Below are 24,375 nucleotides of genomic sequence, written 5' to 3' on the forward strand. Positions count from 1 at the left end.
AGTGTTTTTCTGTAAAAAATGTACATTTTTAGAGACTTCATTAGTGAACATGATGTGGAACACTTTAACCGAGAATTGTGAGATTTCTCACTGTGTTCATTGGGAAACAAAAGGGATTTATTTACAGTGACCTTCATGTTGCAGTTCATCTGAAAATATCTGCAGGAGGCGTCCTCCCTCTGGGAGACTCTCCCCTCTGGGGCATTCCCCCTCTGAATCTGGATTGGTCCCCACACCTGGGGAATTTGCTGCTTGATAGAAATCGGATAGAATTCGGAAAGAAGTAAATTTCCAAAATCACGTTTCAGCCCAGATGTTAGCAGAGGAGGCTCCGTGCAGTGCATCCGTGCCAATGTGTTACACTGATGGTTTAAGAATCAGAACCTTATTTAACTTTTCCAACATGCGCACATCTCTGGAAAAGGAAGGGTTGCCAATATCAGGGGCACTGCTAATTGACTGGTTTTACACAGTGCCATGTGGCCTGAACTCAAATCCCATCCCTAATCCCAGTGACAGAAATGCAAACTTACCTTCTACAGTCACCTTAACCGTATCACTTCGCTCAGAAATAATCTCCTGCTCAGACACTTTATTTTTATAAACACAGGAATAATCTTCTCTCCCAGTTCCCAACACATCTGTGATGTCAAAGGTAACTCCGGATTGCGATGGCTTTGCTCTGTCCATTTCCACAGGTACATTTTGGCCTCTTCTGTACAAATAGAAAATACTGCCAAAATACGGAGCAGGTGCTTCACAGGTTACCTTGGCTGATTCACCTGTCACGTATTCTCCATCCGGGCGGTTGGTGGATATTGCTGGTTTGTAAGGGAAAGCTGTAACATAGAGAGGACCAATATCAAATCACAACTCATTTTAACATGCATTTCAACAGGTGAAATTGGCGTGCTTATTGGGTCTGGCGTTTGCTGTTAATACAGAGAAACAGTGGGCAGGGTATAAAAGAATCCCCTAAATCAGTGTAGGACAGCCATTGTGAGTCTTCCTGAGAAAGTTACTCTTCACTAACAGCAGAGAACCTGTGATGTTGCCAGGAAGGTTCAACATGCCTGGACATATTAGAATCATAGAATCCCTGCAGTGGGGATTTGACCCATTGAGCTTGCACTGATAACAATCTCACGTGGAGGCGATGGCCTAGTGGTATCATCACTGGACTATTGCTCGAGAAACTCAGCAAATGTGCTGGGGACCTGGGTTCAAATCCTGCCACAGCAGATGGTGGAACTTGAATTCCATTTAAAAAATGATCTAGAATTAAGAATCTGTTGATGGCCATGGAACCATTGTTGATTGTCAGAAAAACCCATCGGTTCACTAATGCCCTTTAGAGAAGGAAATCTGCCATCCTTACCCAGTCTGGCCTACATGTGACTCCAGAGCCACAGCAATGTGGTTGACTCTCAACTGCCCTTGGGCAACTAAGGATGGGGAATAAATGCTGACCATCCAGCAATGCACATGTCCCATGATTGAAATTAAAAAAACCCAGGCCCTATCCTCGTTACCCAATGGTTTATCCTGCTAGTTCCCCTGGCACTAAGGGGAAACTTGTCATGGTCAATTAACCTGACCCATACATTTTTGGAGTATGGGAGAAAATCTGAACACCTGGAGGTAACCCATGCAGACATGGGGAGAACATGCAAACTCCACACAGACAGTGATCTGAGGCCAGAATCGAACCCGGGTCCCTGGCACGGTGAGGCACTAACCACTGTGCCACCGTGCTGCCCCAAAACATTGAAATGGCCTTTCCATGTTCTTTATTCCATAGACTGAGTTCCATTGTGGTATTCGCAAAAAACCAATCCAAAATAGGACCATCTGTAAAGTCTGCAGAGTGGGGTAATTTTATCAGCTCATGGTCTTCCCCAAGGATGTCTCTTCAACCAGCCTCTAATGGTAGATGAACTGGTAGTTTTTTGATCAATATGTTCCTCATCTTTGTCTACACAGAAGGGCGACTGTGGAATCCTGAGCAGTCTGACAAGGTAAACGTAAGATAAGAACCGCAGATGTAAAGATATTGGAGACCCGAAAGTATCTGAAACAAGTCCTTAATGGGAACTATGCACAGTTCTTGTCACCCTGTTATAGAAAGGATATTATTAAACTAGAAAGAGTGCAGAAAAGATTTACTAGGATGCTACCAAGACTTGATGGATTGAGTTATAAGGAGAGGCTGAATAGACTGGGGCTTTTTTCTCTGGAACGTAGGAGGCTGAGGGGTGATCTTATAGAGGTCTATAAAATAATGAGGGGCATAGATCAGCTAGATAGTCAATATCTTTCCCCAATGGTAGGGGAGTCTAAAACTAGAGGACTTAGGATTAAGGTGAGAGGGGAGAGATACAAAAGTGTCCAGAGGGGCAATTGTTTCACACAGAGGGTGGTGAATGTCTGGAACGAGCTGCCAGAGGTAGTAGTAGAGGCAGGAACAATTTTGTCTCTTAAAAAACGTTTAGACAGTTACATGAGTAAAATGGGTGTAGAGGGATATGAGCCAAGTGCAGGCAATTGGGACGAGCTTCCGGTTTAAAAAAAAGGGCAGCATGGACAATTTGGGCCGAAGGGCCTGTTTCCGTGCTGTAAATCTCTACGACTCTCTATGACTCTAAATGTTTAGACAGTGGATAAAAGTTGAAACTCTGATCGGCAGCAATGCTGATGTAGGCCCAACTAATTATTACAGAAATAAAAATAGAAAATGCTGCAAGAACGCAGCAGGTCTGACAGCAGCTGTGGGGAGAGAAACACAGAGTTAACATTTTAAGCCCCAATGACTTTTCCACACTTCAGTTTTTCTAGCACTTTCTGTTTTTATTTCAGATCTCCGTGATTTTGTTCTTATCCCATTGTTACAGGCCAAGGCCAAGAGTTGCAAAATTTGAATAAAATTCAATGGTTACATTTCAGTTGTACATTGAAAATGTTGATAACTCCTGTCCCTGTAACTTACCTGCTGTTGTTACCTGCACAATTTCACTGAACTGAGACCATAACCATCTAGTTTTCATAGATGTTCCATATCGACATTGGTAACTCCCTCCTTGGTTCGTACTGGTTACCATGAATGTTCCAATGTTGTGTTTTATGTTGATTTCACTTGATGACAACATTCGGCGATCTCTATAAAAATAGAAGACTTCACCAAGATATTCTCCCGCCGTGGTGCAGTTCATTGTGATCGTTGTTCCTTTTAAATACACTGAACTGAATTGATTAAGATGTAAGGTGGGCTTTCTTAGTGGATCTGTGGTCAAATAAAGGCAAATAGATAGATTATAAACTGAAGACTAGGACCTCAATGTCAACCCCAATGTTAGAATAGAAGTCTTTGGATTTTGAAATCAAAATGATGATTATATGATGTCCAGCAGCATTTGTGACTCCTCAGATACTGAAGCAGTTCCTGTTCAAATGCAGCAAGATCTGGACAATACCCAGGCTCGGGCTCACAAGTGGCAGTAACATTCGCACCACACAAATACCAGGCAATGACCATCACCGATAAGAGACATTCTAACCACTGCCACAGTGATGTAACCATCACTGAATCCCCCACTGTCAACATCCTTGGGGTTATCATTGACCAGAAACTCAACTGGATCACCACACAAACGCAATGGTTATAAGAGCAGGCTTAGGAATACTACGGCGAGTAATTCACCTCCTGACTCCCCAAAGCCTGTCCACCATCTAAAGGCACAAGTCAGGAATGTGATGGAACGCTCCTCAATTGCCTGGATGGGTGCAGATCCAACAACATTCAAGAAGCCCAACACCATCCAGGACAAAGCAGCCAATTGATTGTCACCACATCTACAAACATTCAATCCCCCAACCATCGACGCTCAGTATTAGCAGTGTGTGCTATCTACAAGATGCACTGCAGCAATTCACCAAAGATCCTTAGACAACACATCACAAATCCAGGACCACTTCAATCCAGAAAGACAAGGGCAGCAGATACATGGGAACACCACCACCTGTAAGCTCCCCTCCAAGCCACCCACCATCTTGACTTGGAAATATATTGCCGTTCCTTCGCAGTTGCTGGGTCAAAATCCTGGAATTCTCTCCCTCCCATTGTAGATCAACTCACAGAACATGGATTGCAGCAATTCAAGAAGACAACTCACCACTACCTTCTCAAAGACAGCTAGGGGTGGATAATAAATGCTGGCCAGCCAGCAATGCCCATATCCCATGAATGAATAAAAAAGCCTATAATTTCTAAATTAGCAAATGACACCGTATTGGGTTTGATGATGAAGTGAACACTGAGAAGAACTGGAACAGCTGAGCAGTAATGACCTCAGGAAAAGATAAAGAATTGACAAAGCACATCACTGACAAATACAAGAAAGAGCATTTTAGTCAGAAGAATAGAAATATCAATAAATTATATATGTAACAAGGAGACTAATAAATATGGAACACGGACTAATTACAATTTATTAGAGCAAACAATCGAGATTTGTTAAGGGTCAAAAGATTACAATCTTTAGTAACTTACTGACGGACTTTTTCAGGATTTTGAAAACTATATAGTGCAGTAATAGCATAAAATGGGAACAGAAACTGTCAGGTATGGGTACAAATGAAAAGTGGAGCTTTTTCAAGGAACAAATACTGCGTGTCCTTGACAGGTATGTCCCTGTCAGGCAGGGAGGAAATGGCCGAGTGAGGGAACCATGGCTCACAAAGGAGGTTGAATATCTTGTCAAGAGGAAAAAGGAAGCGTATGTAAGGGTGAAAAAACAAGATTCAGCTGGGTCGCTTGAGTGTTATAAGGTAGCTAGGAATGAGTTAAAGAAAGGGCTTAGGGGAGGTAGGAGGGGGCATAAGAAGTCCTTGGTGGATCAAATAAAAGAAAACCCCAAGACTTGTTACTCTTACGTGAGAAATAAAAGAATGACCAGGTTGAGGTTAGGGCCAGTCAAGGATAGTGGTGGGAACTTGTGCTTGGAGTCAGAAGAGATAGGTGAGGCGTTGAATGAATACTTTTCTTCAGTGTTCACTAAGGAGAGAGGCCATGTTTTTGAGGATGAGTGTGAGATACAGGCTGATAGGATGGAGGAGGTAGCTGTTCTGGGGGTATTAGCAATTTTGAAAAACTTGAGGGTGGATAAGTCCCCGGGCCAGATGGGATACATCCTAGGATACTTTGGGAGGCAAGGGTTGCGGAGCCTTTAACTTTGATCTTTGGGTCCTCACTGTCCACGGGGATTGTGCCAGAGGACTGGAGAGTGGCAAATGTTGTTCCTCTCTTCAAGAAAGGGAATAGTAATGACCCTGGTAATTATAGGCCAGTTAGTCTTACTTCAGTGGTCGGTAAGTTAAGGAAAAGATCCTGAGAGATAGGATTTATGACCATTTGGAAAGATGCAGCTTAATCTGGGATAGTCAGCACGCTTTCGTGCCTCACAAATTTGATTGAATTCTTTGAGGAGGTAACTAAGTGTGTAGATGAAGGTAGAGCTGTTGATGTTGATACATGGATTTTAGTAAGGTGTTTGATAAGGTTCCCCATGGTAGGCTCATGAAGAAGATAAGGCAGTGTGGGGTAGAGGGAAATTTGGCCAATTGGATAAGTAACTGGCTATCTACATAAGAACATAAGAACATAAGAAATAGAACATAGAACATAGAGCATAGAACATTACAGCGCAGAACAGGCCCTTCGGCCCACGATGTTGCGCCGACCAGTTACAAAAACAATGACCCACTAGCCTATACCAATCCCTTTTCGTCCATAAACCTATCCAGAGATCTCTTAAACGCCCCCAAACTAGACACATTTACAACTGCAGCAGGCAGGGCATTCCAATCCCTCACCACCCGCTGGGTAAAGAACCTACCCCTGACATCCGTCCTGTAGCTACCCCCCCTTAATTCAAAGCCATGCCCCCTCGTGCTAGCTTTCTCCATCCGAGGAAAAAGGCTATCACTATCCACCCTATCTAAACCTCTAATCATCTTATATGTTTCAATAAGATCCCCTCTTAGCCGCCTTCTTTCCAACGAAAACAACCCTAAATCCCTCAGTCTCTCCTCATAGGACCTCCCCACCATACCAGGCAACATCCTAGTAAACCTCCTCTGCACCCTCTCCAACGCCTCCACATCCTTCTTGTAATGCGGGGACCAGAACTGCACACAGTACTCCAAGTGCGGCCGCACTAGAGTAGTGTACAGTTGCAACATTACACTGCGACTCCTAAATTCAATCCCCCTACCAATAAACGCCAAGACACCGTACGCCTTCTTAACAACCTTATCTACTTGATTCCCAACTTTCAGGGATCTATGTACACACACACCTAGATCCCTCTGTTCATCCACACTATTCAAAGTCCTCCCGTTAGCCCTATACTCGACACATCTGTTGCTCCTACCAAAGTGAATTACCTCACACTTCTCCGCATTAAATTCCATCCGCCACCTCTCGGCCCAGCTCTGCAACCTATCTAAGTCTCCCTGCAGACTATGACACCCTTCCTCACAATCTACCACACCTCCAACTTTGGTGTCATCAGCAAATTTACTAATCCACCCAACTATACCCTCATCCAGATCATTAATAAAAATTACAAACAACAGTGGCCCCAAAACAGATCCCTGAGGCACACCACTCGTAACTGTACTCCATGATGAATATTTATATTATAAATTATAAATGGGAGCAGGAGTAGGCCATCTAGCCCTTCGAGCCTGCCCCGCCATTCAATAAGATCATGGCTGATCTGTCGTGGCTCAGTTCCACCTTCCTGCCCTCTCCCCATAACCCTTAATCCCCTCTCTTATCAAAAACCCATCAACCCGCGTCTTAAAAATATTTAGCGAGGCAGCCTCCACCACTTCAACGGGCAGAGAATTCCAGAGATTCACCACCCTTTGAGTGAAGAAGTTCCTCCTCAACTCCGTTCTAAACCACCCCCCCTTTATCTTGAGGCTGTGCCCCCTAGTCCTACTGTCTTTTTTGAGCGGGAAGAGTCTCTCCACCTCTATCCTATCCATCCCATTCATCATCTTATACGTCTCAATGAGATCTCCCCTCATTCTTCTAAACTCTAACGAGTACAAGCCTAGTTTATTCAGCCTCTCCTCATAGCTCAACCCCCTCAACTCTGGTATCAGCCTCGTAAACCTCCTCTGCACTCCCTCCAAGGCCAAAATATCTTTGCGCAGGTGCGGCGCCCAAAACTGCACACAGTACTCCAGCTGCGGCCTCACCAATGCCCTATACAGCTGCAGCAAGACCTCCCTACTTTTATATTCAATCCCCCTCGCTATGAAGGCCAGCATCCCATTCGCCTTCCTGACCACCTGCTGCACCTGCAAGCTGGGTTTTTGCGACTCATGCACAAGGACCCCGAGGTCCCTCTGCACCGTCGCCTGCTGCAGTTTTTCGCCCCGTAAGTAATAGTCCTTCCTACCATTATTCCTACCAAAGTGGACCACCTCACACTTGCCAACATTAAATTCCATTTGCCATTTCCTGGCCCATTCGCCCAGCCTATCTCGATCCTTCTGCAGACTCTCCACACCCTCCGCACAATTTGCCATTCCACCAATCTTGGTGTCATCAGCAAATTTCGACACCCTACACTCGGTTCCCTCCTCCAGATCATCTATATAAATGGTAAAAAGCTGAGGCCCCAGCACCGGCCCCTGGTGCACTCCACTAGTCACCATCCGCCAATCCGAATAGCACCCGTTGACCCCCACTCTCTGCCTCCTATTTGACAACCAATCCTCTATCCATGCTAACACCCTACCCCCAACTCCATGTCCCTTGACCTTCTGCAATAACCTCTTGTGAGGTACTTTGTCAAACGCCTTCTGAAAATCTAGAAAGACCACATCCACCGGCTCTCCTCTATCCACCGCCCTAGACACATCCTCATAGAACTCCAGTAAATTTGTCAGACACGACTTCCCTTTAATGAAACCGTGCTGCGTCTGCTCTATCAAGCAATTCCCCTCAAGATGCCTTGCAATTTCCTCCTTGATGACAGATTCTAACATTTTACCTACCACAGAAGACAGGTGGTGGTGGAAGGAAAATTTTCAGACTGGAGGCCAGTTACCAGCGGTGTACCATAGGAGTCAGTGCTGAGTCCTCTGCTATTTGTGATTTTTATCAATGACTTGGAAGAGGGGGCTGAAGGGTGGGTTAGTGAATTTGCTGATGACACCAAAATTGGTGGAGTAGTGGATGAGGTGGGGGGCTCTTGTAGGCTGCAAAGAGACATTGATAGGATGCAGAGCTGGGCTGAAAAGTGGCAGATGGAGTTTAACCCCGATAAGTGCGAGGTGATTCATTTTGGTAGGACAAACTTGAATGTGGATTATAGGGTCAACGGCAGGATTCTGAGGAATGTGGAGGAACAGAAAGATCTTTGGGTTCATATCCACAGATCTCTGAAGCTTGCCACTCAAGTTGGTAGCTCCGTGAAGAAGGCTTAAAGTGTGTTAGCGTTTATTAACAGGGGGTTTGAGTTTAAGAGCTGTGGGGTTATGCGGCAACTATACAGGACCTTGGTGGGACCACATTTGGAATATTTTGTTCAGTTCTGGTCACCTCACTATAAGAAGGATGTGGAAGCTTTGGAGAGAGTGCAGAGGAGATTTACCAGGATGCTGCCTGGTTTGGAGGGTCGGCCTTATGAGGAAAGGTTGAGGGAGCTGGGGCTTTTATCTTTGGAACGGAGGAGGATGGAAGGCTACTTAATAGAGGTTTATAAGATGATGAGAGGGATTGATAGAGTGGACGTGCAGAGACAACTTCCTCAGGTGGATGTAGCATAACTATAAGGTTCATGGTGGGAGATATAGGAGGGATGTCCGAGGTAGATTCTTTACTCAGAGAGTGGTTGGGATGTGGAATACACTGCCTGCTGTGATAGTGGAGTTGGACACTTTAGGAGCTTTCAAGCAGTTATTGGATAGGCACATGGAGCACACCAGAATTATGGGGAGTGGGATAGCTTGATCTTGGGTTTGGGCATGGCTCAGCACAACATTGAGGGCCTAAGGGCCTGTAGTGTACTGTAATGTTCTATGTTCTAATAGAAAGGTTAAATAAAATTCCACACTGAGGGTAAAAAATATCGCACAGACTCTGCAAGCTGAATACTAAGCAGTATCAGTAAATATAAAACATCTTCAGGGCCCATATCAGTAGCTTGTGTGCCTGGTGACCTCTGTAATACTTAGATACTTAGAAAGGCTGAATTAGCAGACAAATCTAGCAATGTAAGGCTGTGCCTGGTAACAACAGACACTAAGGAAGGGGTTACAAGATGAGAAAAGCATTATCTTTGGATAGCAAACACTCCGCCTTCCTGCTATTCCAGGAATCAGTCTGATGAACCTTTGCTGGACTCCCTCAGTAGCAAGAATGTTCTTCCTCAGACTAGGAGACCAAAACTGCACACAATACTTGAGGTGTGGCCTCACCAAGGCCCTGTACAACTGCAATGAAACATCTTTACTTCTATACTCAAATCCCCTTGCTATGAAGGTCAGCATGCCATTAGCTTTCCTCACTGCTTGCTGTATCTGCACACCAACCTTCAGCAACTGTTCCACCATGGCATCGAGGTCAAGTTGCACTTCCAGTTTTTCTAAACTGCTACCATTCAGATAATAATCTTCCTTCCTGTTTTTGCCACCAAAGTGGATAACCTCACATTTGTCTACATTGTATTGCATTTTCCAAGTATTTGCCTGCTCAGCCAGCCTGTCTAAGTCACCCTGCAGCCTCTCAGTAGCCTCCTCACAGCACACACTGCCACCCAGCTCAGTCTCATCTGCAAATTTGGAGATACTGCACTTGATTCTATTCCAAATCATTAATGTATGCTGTGAATAACTGGGGTCCCAGCACTGAATCCTGCAGTACCCCACTACTCAGTGCCTGCCACTCTGAAAAGGACCCATTTATTCCCACTCTCTTATACTGGTCTGCCAACCAGTTCTCTATCCACATCAATACCAAGCGCTTAAATTTTGTTCACTAATCTCTTGTGCAGACTTTGTCAAAAGCCTTTTGAAGGTCCAGAGACACAACATTCATTGGTTCACTCTTGTCAACTCTACTGGTCACATCTTCAAAAAATTCCAGAAGATTCACTTCACCGAATTTCATTCTGGAGTGATAGAATCAAGAATTAGACAAATTACACTAAACCTGTCTCAGACTTTGGTTCGACACAGTCCATGCAGTTCTGATCACCATAAAAAATAGTCAGCATTGGACAGGCATCAGAAAGGATGCTCAAGTGTTCAGGTCAGCAAAACAATTGACAGGCTGGGTCACATTTATGTGAAAAATGATGGCTGAAGGATGACCTAATAAAGGTCTTTAAAATTCTGTAAGATTTTAAGAGTTGAAACAGGTAGAGGCATTGTCCTTGTAGAGAAGAGCAGAACAAATGGCCTAATCACCTAGAAATCCAATAGGGAATTTATACAACTTCCTCATCCGGATATTGATATTAATATGGAACTTATTACCGTAGAGAATGGTTGATGAAAATAGTATAGATGCATTTAAATGGATTGCACACGAGTATAGTAGAGAAATGGAAATAGAGGGTTATGGTGATGGATTTGAATGAGGAAAAATGAGGGGAGGCTTGGACTGGAACATAAATATTGGCTTTGGATTAGGTCAGTAGAATTCCTGTGCCATGTATCCTACGTATGCCTGTGAAATCCTTGGTAAATTAAGGCAACGAGTGCTAATGGGATCACAACTGCAGAATAATTTCAGTGACCATAGTGCCCTGCAAAATCCCATCCATAAACATGAATATCCCTGTGAATGAGTGGAAGCAACAAAATCACATCTCAACAGTCAAAGAACAAAAAAGAACAAAGAACAAAAACAGCCCGGGAAACAGGCCCTTCGGCCCAACGAGCCCGCGCCACCATTTTAACATTACCAGTCCCCCCTCCACTCACGACCCTTGTCTAATGTTTTATGGCAATCCACATTGAGGGAAACTAATTTAGGGACAATTTATTCCTGCCAATCAGCCTAATAGCACATCTTTGGGGTGTGGGAGGAAACCGGAGCACCCGGAGAAAACCCACGCAGGCACGGGGAGAATGCGCAAACTCCCACAGACACCGGCCCAAATCCATGTGTCTGCACAGCAAACAGTGATAGTCACTGAGCTGTCATCTTGCCCAGTATCTGGTCCAGTTTAAGCACACACTAACGACATGAAGCACTAGGCCAATCTCGAACATTCAGGAGCAGCCCCAGTACGACCCATCGCATGTATGCCCCTTGTTGGACAACAAGGCGGATCGACTTAAAACCTGTGAATTAAAAGAGAAAAACATTATTATCATACCATATCCATTTACATTACCAGGGATGCCCCAATGCTAATGAACCTTATTTAAAACAATCTCCTATATCCTCCCATCACCAACCCACTCATGTGCCTGTCTAAGTTACTCTTAAACAACTCCAGCGTGCCTGCCTCCACCACCTTACTAGGCAGAGCATTCCATACCCCCACTACCCTCTGTGAAAAACCTCCCTCTAATATCTGTGTTATACCTCTCCCCCCTCACCTCAAGCCCATGGCCCCTCGTACTGTGTGTCTCTAACAAAGGAAATAGCTTACCTCTGTTTACTCTATCTATACCCTTCATAATCTTATATACCTCTATTAGATCCCCCCTCAGTCGCCGTCTTTCAAGGGAAAACAGCCCCAATTTGCTCAATCTTTCCTCATACCCCAGTCCTTCCATACCAGGCAACATCCCGGTAAAACTCCTCTGCACTCTCTCCAGAGTCTCCACGTCCTTCCGGGAGTAAGGCGACCAGAACTGGATGCAGTACTCTAAATGTGGCCTAATCAATGGTCTGTACAACTGCAACATTAGACTCCAGCTCTTATACTCTATACCCCTTCCTATAAAGGCTAACATACCATAGGCTTTCTTCACAACCTTCTCCGCTTGCACTGCCACCTTCAAAGACTTGTGCACTTGAACCCCCAGGTCTCGCTGCGTTTCTATACTCCTTATGGGCTTACCCTTTATCATATAACTCCCCCTTACATTATTCCGGCCAAAATGCATCACCTCACGTTTATCCGGATTAAACTCCATTTGCCACATATCTGCCCAATCAACCAGCCTATCAATATAGAACATAGAACATAGAACATTACAGCACAGAACAGGCCCTCCGGCCCACGATGTTGCGCCGACCAGTTAAAAAACAATGACCCACTAACCTAAACCAATCCCTTTTCGTCCATAAACCTATCCACGGATCTCTTAAACGCCCCCAAAATATCCCGCTGTATTGCCAGACACTGCTCCTCACTGCCCACCAATCCAGCCATCTTGGTGTCATCAGCAAATTTGCTGATCACACCACCTACTCCCTCTTCCAAATCATTTATATACACTACAAAGAGAAGAGGTCCCAGTACTGAGCCCTGCGGCACACCACTAGTGACAGACCTCCAGCTAGAAAAGTACCCTTCCACTACTACTCTCTGTCTCTTAGCAAGCCAGTTCTCTACCCATCTAGATACCTGGCCTTGTATCCCATGAGCCTTAATCTTTTCTACCAACCTACCATGAGGGACTTTGCCAAACGCCTTACTGAAATCCATATAGACGACATCAACGGCTCGTCCTTCGTCGACCATTTTTGTCACCTCCTCAAAAAATTCTACCAGATTTGTAAGGCAAGACTTCCCCTTTACAAAGCCATGCTGCGTATCCTTAATCAGATCGCAATGCTCTAAGTGCTCATACATCCTATCCCTAAGAATCCTCTCCATCAACTTGCCTACCACTGACGTCAAACTCACCGGCCTATTGTTACCCTCCTCCCCTTTTTAAACAGCGGTACCACGTTCGCTATCCTCCAGTCCTCTGGGACCTCACTTGTGTCCAAAGAAGAGACAAAGATTTGCATCAGAGGCCCAGCAATCTCATCCCTCACCTCTCTAAGCAGCCTAGGATAAATGCAATCAGGCCCCGGAGATTTATCAGTTTTAATGCCAGCTAAAAGCCCTAACACTTCTTCCCTCATAATCGATAGTTCCTTCAATTGGTCTACAGCTCCCTCGATGACCGTACCAGACATCAAGCCCCTCTCCTTCGTGAATACCAATGCAACATTCAGGATCTCCCCCATTCCCTCAGACTCTAAGCACAATTCCCCTCGTCTGTCCCTGAGAGGACCGATTTTACCCCTAGCCACCCTTCTGCTCCCAACATAGGAGTAAAACACCTTTGGATTTTCCTTAATCCTACCTGCCAAAGCCATTTCATGCTCCCTTTTTGCTCTCCTAACTCCCCCTTTGAGATCTGTCCTACTCTCTCTGTATTCCTCCAACGCTCTCTCCGTTCCCAGCTGCTTAGACCTGACAAACGCCTCTCGTTTCTTCCTGATCAGGTCCTCTATATCTCTAGTAATCCAATGCTCTCTAATCCTACCTTTCCCATCCTTCCTCCTAACCAGCACATGCCTTTCCTGTACCCATTGCAGTTTTCCCTTGAAAGACTCCCACATGCCTAACGTGGTCTAGCTCTCCAACAGCCTATCCCAGTCAGTATCCCGAAGTTCCTGCCTAATCTGGCTGTATCTAGCCTTCTCCCAATTTAGCACCCTCCCCTTAGGACAGCTCTCATCTTTTTCCATTCGTATCTTAAAGTAGACAGAGTTGTGGTCACTATTAGCCACATGTTCACCTACTGCAACCTCAACCACCTGACCCAGCTCATTGCCCAGAACTAAATCTAGTATAGCCCCCTCTCTAGTTGGGCTATCTACATTTTGCTCCAAGGACCCTTCCAATACACATCTTACGAATTCCTCCCCATCCGAACCCCCAGCTCTAGGCACCTTCCAATCCACCCCAGGGAGATTAAAATCTCCCACTACAACAACCCGGTTCTTCCTACACTTATCCAAAATGTCTCTACATACACATATACTACATATAGTCCTTGAAAATCAGAGACAAAATGGAAAACATTCAGTTTCACTGGAGACAAAGTAATGGTATGCCAATGGGTGTGGTTTATAGGCCCCCAAATAATAACTTTGAGGTGGGGTGGGCTATAAATGCGCAAATAAATGATGTGTCCAGAAACAGAACGGCGATAATTATGGGGGATTTCAATCTGCATATTGATTGGATGACCCAAGTCGGACGCTTGAGGAAGAGTTCTTGGAATGCTGCCGGGATAGTTTCCTTGAACAGTGTGTGACGGAGCCTACGAGGGAGCGAGTTATCTTAGATCTGGTGCTGTGTAATGCAGCAGGTAGAATTAGGAATCTTCTTGTGAGGGATCCTCTAGGGACGAGTGATCATAGTATGGTTGAATTTCTGATACAGATGGAGGATGAGAAAGTAGGGTCCCGAACCTGTGTCCTCTGTTTGAACAGAGGGGAGTACGATAGGATGAGAGTGGAATTGGCGAATGTAGATTGGGGGCGCAGATTGGTTGGTAAGACGGCTGAGGAACAGTGGAGGATTTTTAAGGAGATCTTTTTCGGTACTCAGCAGAAATATATTCCGATGGTAAAGAAGGACTGTAGGAGAAGGGAAAACCAGCAGTGGTTATGGAAGGAAATAAAGGAGAGTATTAAATTAAAAGCTGATGCGTTCAGAGTGGCTAAAAATAGTGGGCGATTAGAAGATTGGGAAAAATTTAAAAATCAACAAAGAATGACTAAGAAAGTGATAAAGAAAGGAAAGATAGAGTATGAACTAAACTAGCTCTAAATATAAAAAATGACAGTAAAAGTTTTTACAAATATATAAAGAAGAGAAGACTGGCTAGAGTGAATGTTGGACCCTTGGAGGATGAGAGGGGGGATTTAGTGGTGGGAAATGAGGAAATGGCTGAGGCTTTAAATAAGTTTTTTGCCTCGGTCTTCACGGAGAAGGACACAAATAGTTTGCCAGATATTAAAGTTAGAAGGATGGTAGGAGTTGAGGGCCTGAATGCAATTACTGTCACTAGAGAGGTACTGCTTGATAGACTAATGGAATTGAAGGTGGACAAGTCCCCAGGACCGGATGGAATGCATCTCAGGGTTCTGAAAGAAATGGCAGAGGTGATAGTGGATGCCTTAGTGATTATTTACTAAAACTCGCTGGATTCTGGGGAAGTGCCGGAAGATTGGAAAACGGCTAATGTTACGCTGCTGTTTAAAAAAGGTAGCAGACAAAAGGCAGGGAATTATAGGCTGGTTAGTTTGACATCTGTAGTTGGAAAAATGCTAGAATCCGTCATCAAAGAAGAAATAGCAAGGCACCTAGAGAAGGCTGGTTTGATCGAGCAGACGCAGCACAGATTCATTAAGGGGAAGTCGTGTTTGACGAATTTATTGGATTTCTCTGAGGATGTGACTAGTGCGGTAGACAGAGGGGAACCGGTGGATGTGGTGTTTTTAGATTTCCAAAAGGCGTTTGATAAGGTGCCTCATAAAAGGCTGCTTCAGAAGGTTAGGGAGCACAGAGTTGGGGGTAAGGTCCTGGCATGGATAGAGGATTGGCTGTCTAATAAGAGGCAGAGAGTTGGTATCAGTGGGTGCTATTCTGATTGGCAGTTGGTGACTAGTGGAGTGCCGCAGGGATCGGTGCTGGGGCCTCAACTGTTTACCATTTATATAGATGATCTGGAGGAGGGGGCTGAGTGCAGGGTGTCGAAATTTGCTGATGACACGAAGATGAGTGGAAAAGCAAATTGCGCAGAGGGTGTGGAAAGCCTGCAGAGGGATTTGGATAGGCTGAGCGAGTGGGTGAGGACCTGGCAGATGGAGTATAATGTTAGCAAGTGTGAGGTTATCCACTTTGGCAGAAATAATAGTCGGAGGGATTATTATTTAAAAGGCGAAAAGCTGCAGCATGATACAGTGCAGAGGGACCTGGGGGTCCTTGTGCATGAGTCGCATAAACCCAGTCTGCAGGTGCAGCAGGTGATCAAGAAGGCGAATGGGATGCTGGTCTTTATAGCGAGGGGGATAGAATATAAAAGTAGGGAGGTCTTGCTGCAACCGTACAGGGCACTGGTGAGGCCGCAGCTGGAGTACTGTGTGCAGTTTTGGTCACCGCACTTGTGGAAGGATATATTGGCCTTGGAGAGAGTGCAGAGGAGGTTTACTAGGCTGTTAGAACAAAGAACAAAGAAGAAAAACAGCCCGGGAAACAGGCCCTTCAGCCCAACAAGCCCACACCGCCATCTCAACACCACCAGTCCCCCTCTCCACCCACAACCCCTGTCTAATGTTTTATGGCCATCCACATTGAGGGAAACTAATTTAGGGACAATTTATTCCTGCCAATCAGCCTAATAGCACATCCTTGGGGTGTGGGAGGAAACCGGAGCACCCGGAGAAAACCCACGCAAGCACGGGGAGAATGCGCAAACTCCCACAGACACCGGCCCAAATCCATGTGTCTGCACAGCAATCAGTGATAGTCACTGAGCTGTCGTCTTGCCCAGTATCTTGTCCAGTTTAGGCACACACTAACGACATGAAGCACTAGGCCAATCTCGAACAACCAAGAGCAGCCCAAGTACGACCCATCGCGTGTATGCCCCTCATTGGACACAAGGCAGACCGACTTAAAACCTGAGATACCGGAGATGAGGGGGTTAGCCTATGAAGAGAGATTGAATAGACTGGGTCTGTACTTGTTGGAGTTTAGAAGGATGAGGGGGGATCTTCTAGAGACATATAAGATGATGAAAGGGATGGACAGGGTAGAGGTAGAGAAATTCTTCCCGCTTAGAAAGGATAGCAGGACTAGAGGGCACAGCCTCAAGATAAGGGGGCGCAGTTTAGATCAGAGTTGAGGAGGAACTTCTCCACTCAAAGGGTGGTGAATCTCTGGAATTCTCTGCCCATTGAAGTGGTGGAGGCTGCCTCACTAAATATATTTAAGTCACGGGTAGGTAGATTTCTGATAGACAGGGGAATGAAGGGTTATGGGGAGAGGGCGAGAAAGTGGAACTGATCCACTTCAGATCAGCCATGATCTTATTGAATGGCGGGGCAGGCTCGAAGGGCTAGATGGCCTACTCCTGCTCCTATTTCTTACATTCTTACATTGATGTTGGGATTAAAGACTCACTGGGGCCTGATGCCTTGCATTTAGTGTTTTAAAAGAAGTGGCTGGAGAGATAGTGCATGTATTAGATGTAATTTTCTAAAATTCTATGGATTCTGGAAAGGTCGCAGCGAGTTGGAAAACTGCAAATGTTACACCTCTGCTCTAGAAATAAGGGGGACAGAAAACATTTTCTGAATGGTCAGTCTGCCATTCAGAAAATACAAATATCCAATATTAAAGAGATAATTGAGGACAGTTAGAAAATTATAATGCAATCAGGCAGAGTCATGATTTTGTGAAAGGGAGAGGGAAATAATGCTTAACAAATTTATTGGAGTTTTTTAAGGATGCAATAAGTAGGGTGGATAAATGAGAACCAGTAGTTATAGTATTTTTGATTTCTAAAATGTTTTCAATAAGTGCCTCATAAAAACTTCTAACACAAGATTTGATTTGATTTACTATTGTTGCATATATTACTATCGAGTGAAAGGTATTGTTTCTTGTGCGCTACACAGACAAAGCACACCATACATCAGGGAGAAAAGGAGAGAGTGCAGAATGTGGTGTTACAGTCAGAACTGGGGTGTAGAGAAAGATCAACTTAGTGCAAGGTAGGTCTGATGGCAGCAGGGAAGAAACTATTTTTGACTTGGTTGGTACATGATGTCAGGCTTTTGTATCTTTTTCCCAATGGAAGAAGGTGGAAGAGAGAATGTCCGGGTGCGTGAAGTCCTTGATTATGCTGGCTGCTTTTCCAAGGCAGTGGGAGTGTACAGAGTGTAGGGAGGCTGGTTTGAGTGATGGACCGGGCTTCATTAATGATCCTTTGTAGTTTATTGCAGTCTTGGACAGAACAGGAGTCATATCAAACCAAGGGACAACCAGAAAGAATGCTTTCTATGGTGCATCTCTAAAAATTTGCAAGAGTCATCACTTAATTTCTTTAGTCTTCTGAGAGGGAATTTGTCCACACAATCTTAGGTGCACTAGTGTTGAGGATGATCATGGAGGAGGTGTTGTTACCTATCCTTACTGATTGCGGTCTGTGTTAGGAAGTTTAGGGTCCAGTCGCAGAGAAAGGAGACAAGGCCCAGCCGTGGAGTTTGGAAATGAGTTTCATCGGAATAATAGAGTTGAAGACTGAGCTGCAGTTGATAAATAGGAGTCTGACGTAGGTGTCTTTCTTATGTAGATGTTCCAGGGTTGAAAAGAGGGCCAGGGAGATGGCATCAGCTGTGGACTTGTTGCAGTGGTAGGCAAACTGGAGTGGATTCGGGCAGAATGGGAAGCCAGAATTAATAACATAAGAACGTAAGAACTAGGAGCAGGAGTGGGCCATCTGGCCCCTCAAGCCTGCCCCGCCATTCAATAAGATCATGGCTGATCTTTTCGTGGACTCAGCTCCACTTACCCACCCACTCACCATAACCCTCAATTCCTTTACTGTTCAAAAATTTATCTATCCTTGCCTTAAAAACATTCAATGAGCCTCAACTGCTTCACTGGGCAGGAAATTCCACAGATTTGTAACTCTTTGTGTGAAGAAGTTCCTCCTCAACTCAGTCCTAAACATGTTCTGCCTTGTTTTGAGGCCATGCCCCCTGGACCTAGTTTCACCTGCCAGTGGAAAGAACTTCCCTGCTTCTACCTTATCTGTTCCCTTCATAATCTTATACATTTCTATCAGATCTCCCTCATGCTTCTGAATTCCAATGAGTATAGTCCCAGTCTACTCAGCCTCTCCTCATAAACCAATCTTCTCAACTCCGGAATCAACCTAGTGAATCTCCTCTGCACCCCCTCCAGTGCCAGTATATCCTTTCTCAAGTAAGGAGAGCAAAACAGTACACAGTATTCCAGGTGTGGCCTCAGCAGCACCTTATCCAGCTGCAACATAACCTCACTGTTTTTAAACTCCATCCCTCTAGCAATGAAGGACAAAATTCCATTTGCCTTCTTAATTACCTGCTGCACCAAAAAAAACAACTTTTTTTTGACTCGTGCACAAGGACACCCAGGTCCCTCCGCACAGCAGCATGCTGTAATTTTTTACCATTTAAATAATAATCCATTTTGCTGTTATTCCTATCAAAATGGATGACCTCATATTTACCAACATTGTACTCCATCTGCCAGACCCTCGCCCACTCACTTAGATTATCTCTAGCCCTTTGTAAATTTTCAGCATCCTCTGCACACTTTGCTCTGTCACTCATCTTAGTGTCATCTGCACATTTTGACACGTTACACTTGCTCCCCAACTGCAAATTAGCTATATAAATTGTAAACAATTGCAGTCCCAACACTGACCCCTGAGGCACATCACTGGTCACAGATCGCCAACCAGAAAAACACCCATTTACCCCCACTCTTTGATTTCTGTTAGTTAACCAAACCTCTGTCCATGCTAATACATTACCCGTAACACTGTGCACCTTTATCTTATGTAGCAGTCTTTGGTGCAGCATCTTGTCAAATACTTTCTGGAAACCCAGATATACCACATCCACAGGTTCCCCATTGTCCATTGCACATGTAATGTTCTCAAAGATTTCCACCAAATTAGTCAAACATGACCTGCCCTTCATGAACCCATGCTGCATCTTACCAATGGGACAATTTATATCCAGATGTCTCGCTATTTGTTCCTTGAGGATAGATTCAAGCATTTTCCCTATTACAGAAGTTAAGCTAACTGGACTATAGTGCCTTTTGTCTACCTTCTTTTTCAAACATGTCATGACTAATCTTTCGAAACACTGGTTAATTACCAGGAAACAAAGAGTTAAAAAGAAGGGTTATACACAGGTTGGAAAACTAACCAATAGAGTGCTGTAGGAATCAGTGCTGCGACCTCAACTATTAATAATCTCTATGAATGACTTGGATGAAGGGACCAAATGTATTGCTGACAATGCAATGATAGGTAGGAAAGCAAGTTGTGAGAAGGATGCAAAGAGACTGCAAAGGGATGTAGACAGCCTAAGTGTGTTTGGAAAAAAGAAAAAGAAAAAAAGAAGAGCTAGAAGAGGACATGAGAAGACTTTGGCAGATAGGATCAAGAGAACCCTAAAGCTTTCTACAGGTATGTCAAGAATAAAAGATTGGTTAGGGCAAGATTAGGGCCAGTCAGAGACAGCAGTGGGAAGTTGTGCGTGGAGCCTGAAGAGATAGGAGAGGCACTGAATGAGTATTTTTCATCAGTATTCACGCAGGAAAAAGTCAGTGTAGTCGAGGAGAATACTGCGATACCAGGTAGTAGACTAGACGGGATTGAGGTACATAAGGAGGAGGTGTTGGCAATTCTTGAAAGTGTGAAAATAGATAAGTCCCCTGGGCCGGATGGGATTTACCCCAGGATTCTCTGGGAGGCTAGGGAGGAGATTGCAGAGCCTTTGGCTTAGATCTTCAAGTCGTCATTAGCTACAGGTATAGTGCCGGAAGACTGGAGGATAGCAAATGTTGTCCCCTTGTTCAAGAAGGGGAGTAGAGACCATCCTGGGAATTATAGCCTTACTTCTGTTGTCGGCAAAGTTTTGGAAAGAATTATAAGGGATAGGATTTATAATCATCTAGAGAAAAATAATTTGATTAGGGATAGTCAACACGGTTTTGTGAAGGGTAGGTCGTGCCTCACAAACCTTATCGAGTTTTTTGAAAAGGTGACCAAAGAGGTGGATAAGGGTAAGGCAGTTGACATGGTGTATATGGATTTTAGCAAAGTGTTTGATAAGGTTCCCCATGGTAGGCTACTGCAGAAAATGCAGATGCATGGGATTGAGGGTGATTTAGCAGTTTGGATCAGGAATTGCCTCACTGATAGAAGACAGAGGGTGGTGGTTGATGGGAAATATTCAACCTGGAGTTCAGTTACAAGTGGTGTACCTCAAGGATCTGTTTTGGGGCCACTGCTGTTTGTCATTTTTATAAATGACCGAGATGAGGGTGTAGAAGGATGGATTAGTAAATTTGCTGACGACACCAAAGTTGGAGGAGTTGTAGACAGTGAGGATGGATGTTACAGTTTGCAGAGGGACATAGATAAGCTGCAGAGCTGGGCCGAGAGGTGGCAGATGGAGTTTAATGCGGAAAAGTGTGAGGTGATTCACTTTGGTAAGAGTAACAGGAGTACAGAATATAGGGCTAATGGAAGGACTCTTGGTAGTGTTGATGAGCAGAGAGATCTCGGGGTACATGTGCATAGCTCCCTGAAAGTTGGCACTCAGGTTGATAAGGTTGTTAAGAAGGCATACGGTGTGTTAGCTTTTATTGGTAGAGGGATTGAATTTTGGTGCTGTGAGGTCATGTTGCAACTGTACAAAACTCTGGTGTGGCCGCAGTTGGAATATCGCGTACAGTTCTGGTCTCCGCATTATTAGAAGGAGGTGGAGGCATTGGAAAGGGTGCAGAGGAGGTTTACCAGGATGTTGCCTGGTATGGTGGGAAGGTCTTATGAGGAAAGGCTGAGGGACTTGAGGTTGTTTTCGTTAGAAAGAAGAAGGTTACGAGGTGATCTAATTGAGGCATACAAGATGGTCAGAGGGTTAGATAGGGTGGAAAGTGAGGGCCTTTTTCCTCGGATGGTGATGGCTAACACAAGGGGACATAGCTTTAAATTGAGGGGTGGTAATTATAGGACGGATGTCAGAGGTAGGTTCTTTACTCAGAGGGTAGTAAGGGCGTGGAATGCCCTGCCTGCAGCAGTTGTGGACTCACCAACTTTAAGGGCGTTCGAATGGTCAGTGGATAGGCATATGGATAACATTGGAATAGTTTAGGTTAGAGAGTCATTAGATTGGTTCCAATGGTCGGCGCAACATCGAGGGCCGAAGGGCCTGTACTGCGCTGTAATGTTCTATGTTCTATGTTATAAGTGAATGGACAGAAACATTGACAGATGGAGTGTGTGGGAAAATGTGAGGTTATTTAAAGCATGAATTGAATGGAGACCACATAATGTTGCAAAAAGGGTGATCTGTCGATCCTTGTACATGAATCATAAATAAGTCTGAAATCAGGTACAGAAAGTAATTAAGAATGCAAATGTAATATTGGCCTTTATTGCAAGGCGTTGAAGTGTAAAAGTAGGGGAATCTTGTTACAACTGCAAAGTGCATTAGTGAGACAGAGAAACATGGAAAATAGGAGCAGGAGTAGGCCATTCAGCCCTTCTAGTCAGCACCGCCATTCATTATCACGACTGATGGCCATACTAAACACCCTGATTCTACATTCCGCCCCATGTAATTTGATCTCTTTGTTTCAAGTGCTATATTCAAATGCTTCTTGAAAACATACTATGCTTTGGTCTCAACTATTTTCTGTGGTAGTGAATTCCATAGGCTGACCACCCTCTTGAGGAAGAAATTTCTCCACATCGCTGACCTGTATCCACAGACTGTTAAACCTACTCTGCACTCCCTCTAGACCAAGAAGATCCTTCCTCAGATAAGGAGAACAAAACTGTACACAATATTCCAGGTGTGGTCTCACAAAGACCCTGTGTAATTCTATCAAGACATTCCTGCTCCTGCTCTCAAGTCCTCTCACTATGAAGGCCAACGTACCATTTGCCTTTTTTACTGCCTGTTGCACCTGCATGCTTACCTTCAGTGACTGGTGTACGAGGACACCCAGGTCTTGTTGCACATTCCGCTCTCCGAATTTTTGTCCATTTCAATAGTAATCTGGCTTACCATTTTTGCTACCAAAATGGATAGCCTCACATAGATCTAAATTATACCACATTCACCAATCAGTTCCCCAATCACTCACCTTGTCCAAATCACACCGAAGGATTTCTGCATCCTCCTCACAGCTCACCGTCCCACCCAGCTTTGTGTCATCTGAAAATTAGGAGATATTATATTTAGTTCCCCTATTTAAATAATTAATATATATTGTGAATAATTGGGGTCTTAGCATTGATCCCTGCAGTACCCCACGAGTGTATTCCTTTGTGAGGATGGAACCAAAATATGTATTTATTTCATCAGCCATTTATTTGATTCCCATTGTAAATTTCCCTATTTCTGACGATAAGGGACCTACGTTTATTTTCACCAATCTATTTCTCCTCACATACCTCTAGAAAAATTTACAGTCAGTTTTTATGTTTCCTGAAAGTTTACTCTTGTACTCTATTTTCCCCTTGGTTCTTCTCTGCAGAATTCTAGAATGCTCCTAATCCTCAGATCAGTTGTCTTTCTTGGCCAATTTGTATGCCTCCTTCTTGGATTCAATACTAACTCCTATTTCCCTTGTAAGCCATGGTTTGGCCACCTTTCCATTTTTACTTTTGCACCAAACAGGAATAAATAATTGTTACGGTTTACCCATTCACTCTTTGAATGTTTGCCATTGCCTGTCCACCATGTTCTCTTTAAGTAATATGTCCCAATCCATCACAGCCAACTCGCGACTTACACCACTGCAATTTCTTTTATTAAGATTCAGGACCCTTGTCTCAGAATCAACTCCATCACTCTCCATCTTGGGGAAAAATTCTATCATGTTATGATTATTCATCCCCAAGGGCTCACACAGAACTAGCCTGCCAATTACTCCTTTCTCATTGCACAATACCCAGTCTGGGATGGTCAGCTCTCTAGTTGGCTCCTCAATAAATTAGCCCAGAAAACCATCCCGCACGTACTCCAAAAGTTTCTTCTCTATGGTATTGTGACTAAATTGATTTGCCAAGTCTATGTGCAGACTAAAATGACCCATAATCTTTATCATAGGGAGAGCACTTTGTGCAGTTTTGGTTGCTTTACTTGTATTTGGAGCAGTTCAGATAAGATTCATTAGGCTGATTCCAAGGAAGAAGGTGTTGTCTTATGTGGAAAGGTTGACCTGGTTGGAATTTAGGAGAATCAGAGGCGATCTTATTGAAACCTGTAAGATTCTAAGGGACACGAGACTATATGCTGAGGAATGTTTCTTCCTGTAGGCGAAACCAGAACAAGGGCACATTGTTTTAAAATCAGATTGAGGTGAGGAGGAATATCATCTCTCAGAGGATCAACAGTCTTTGGAATTCTCTACCTTAGCAAGCAATGGTATCTGGGTCACTTAATATTTAAAAATCTGAGTTACAGAGATTTTTGATTGACAAGGGAGTCAAGGGAACACAAGCAAAAAAGTAGAGTTAAAGCCACAATCAGATGAGCCATATTCGTTACTGACTGGTGAAGGAGGCTCGAGGGGCTGAATGGTTGAC

General features: G+C 44.3%; 1 protein-coding gene across 1 annotated transcript in view; it reads right to left on the reverse strand.

Moving 5' to 3' along the window:
- Positions 1 to 24,375, reverse strand: part of LOC145359803 (Fc receptor-like protein 5) — a 71,360-nt gene that overhangs the window by 36,221 nt on the left and 10,764 nt on the right. Inside the window, exons 3-4 of the mRNA XM_080214579.1 lie at positions 2,987 to 3,280; positions 534 to 839 (exon numbers count right to left, since the gene is read on the reverse strand). Coding sequence (XP_080070705.1) covers positions 534 to 839; positions 2,987 to 3,280 — 600 coding nt within the window. The remainder of the gene's footprint in view (positions 1 to 533; positions 840 to 2,986; positions 3,281 to 24,375) is intronic.

This window comes from Carcharhinus amblyrhynchos, chromosome 29 (genome assembly GCF_965287045.1).
Source record: "Carcharhinus amblyrhynchos chromosome 29, sCarAmb.v2.hapA, whole genome shotgun sequence".
Lineage (NCBI taxonomy): Eukaryota > Metazoa > Chordata > Chondrichthyes > Carcharhiniformes > Carcharhinidae > Carcharhinus > Carcharhinus amblyrhynchos.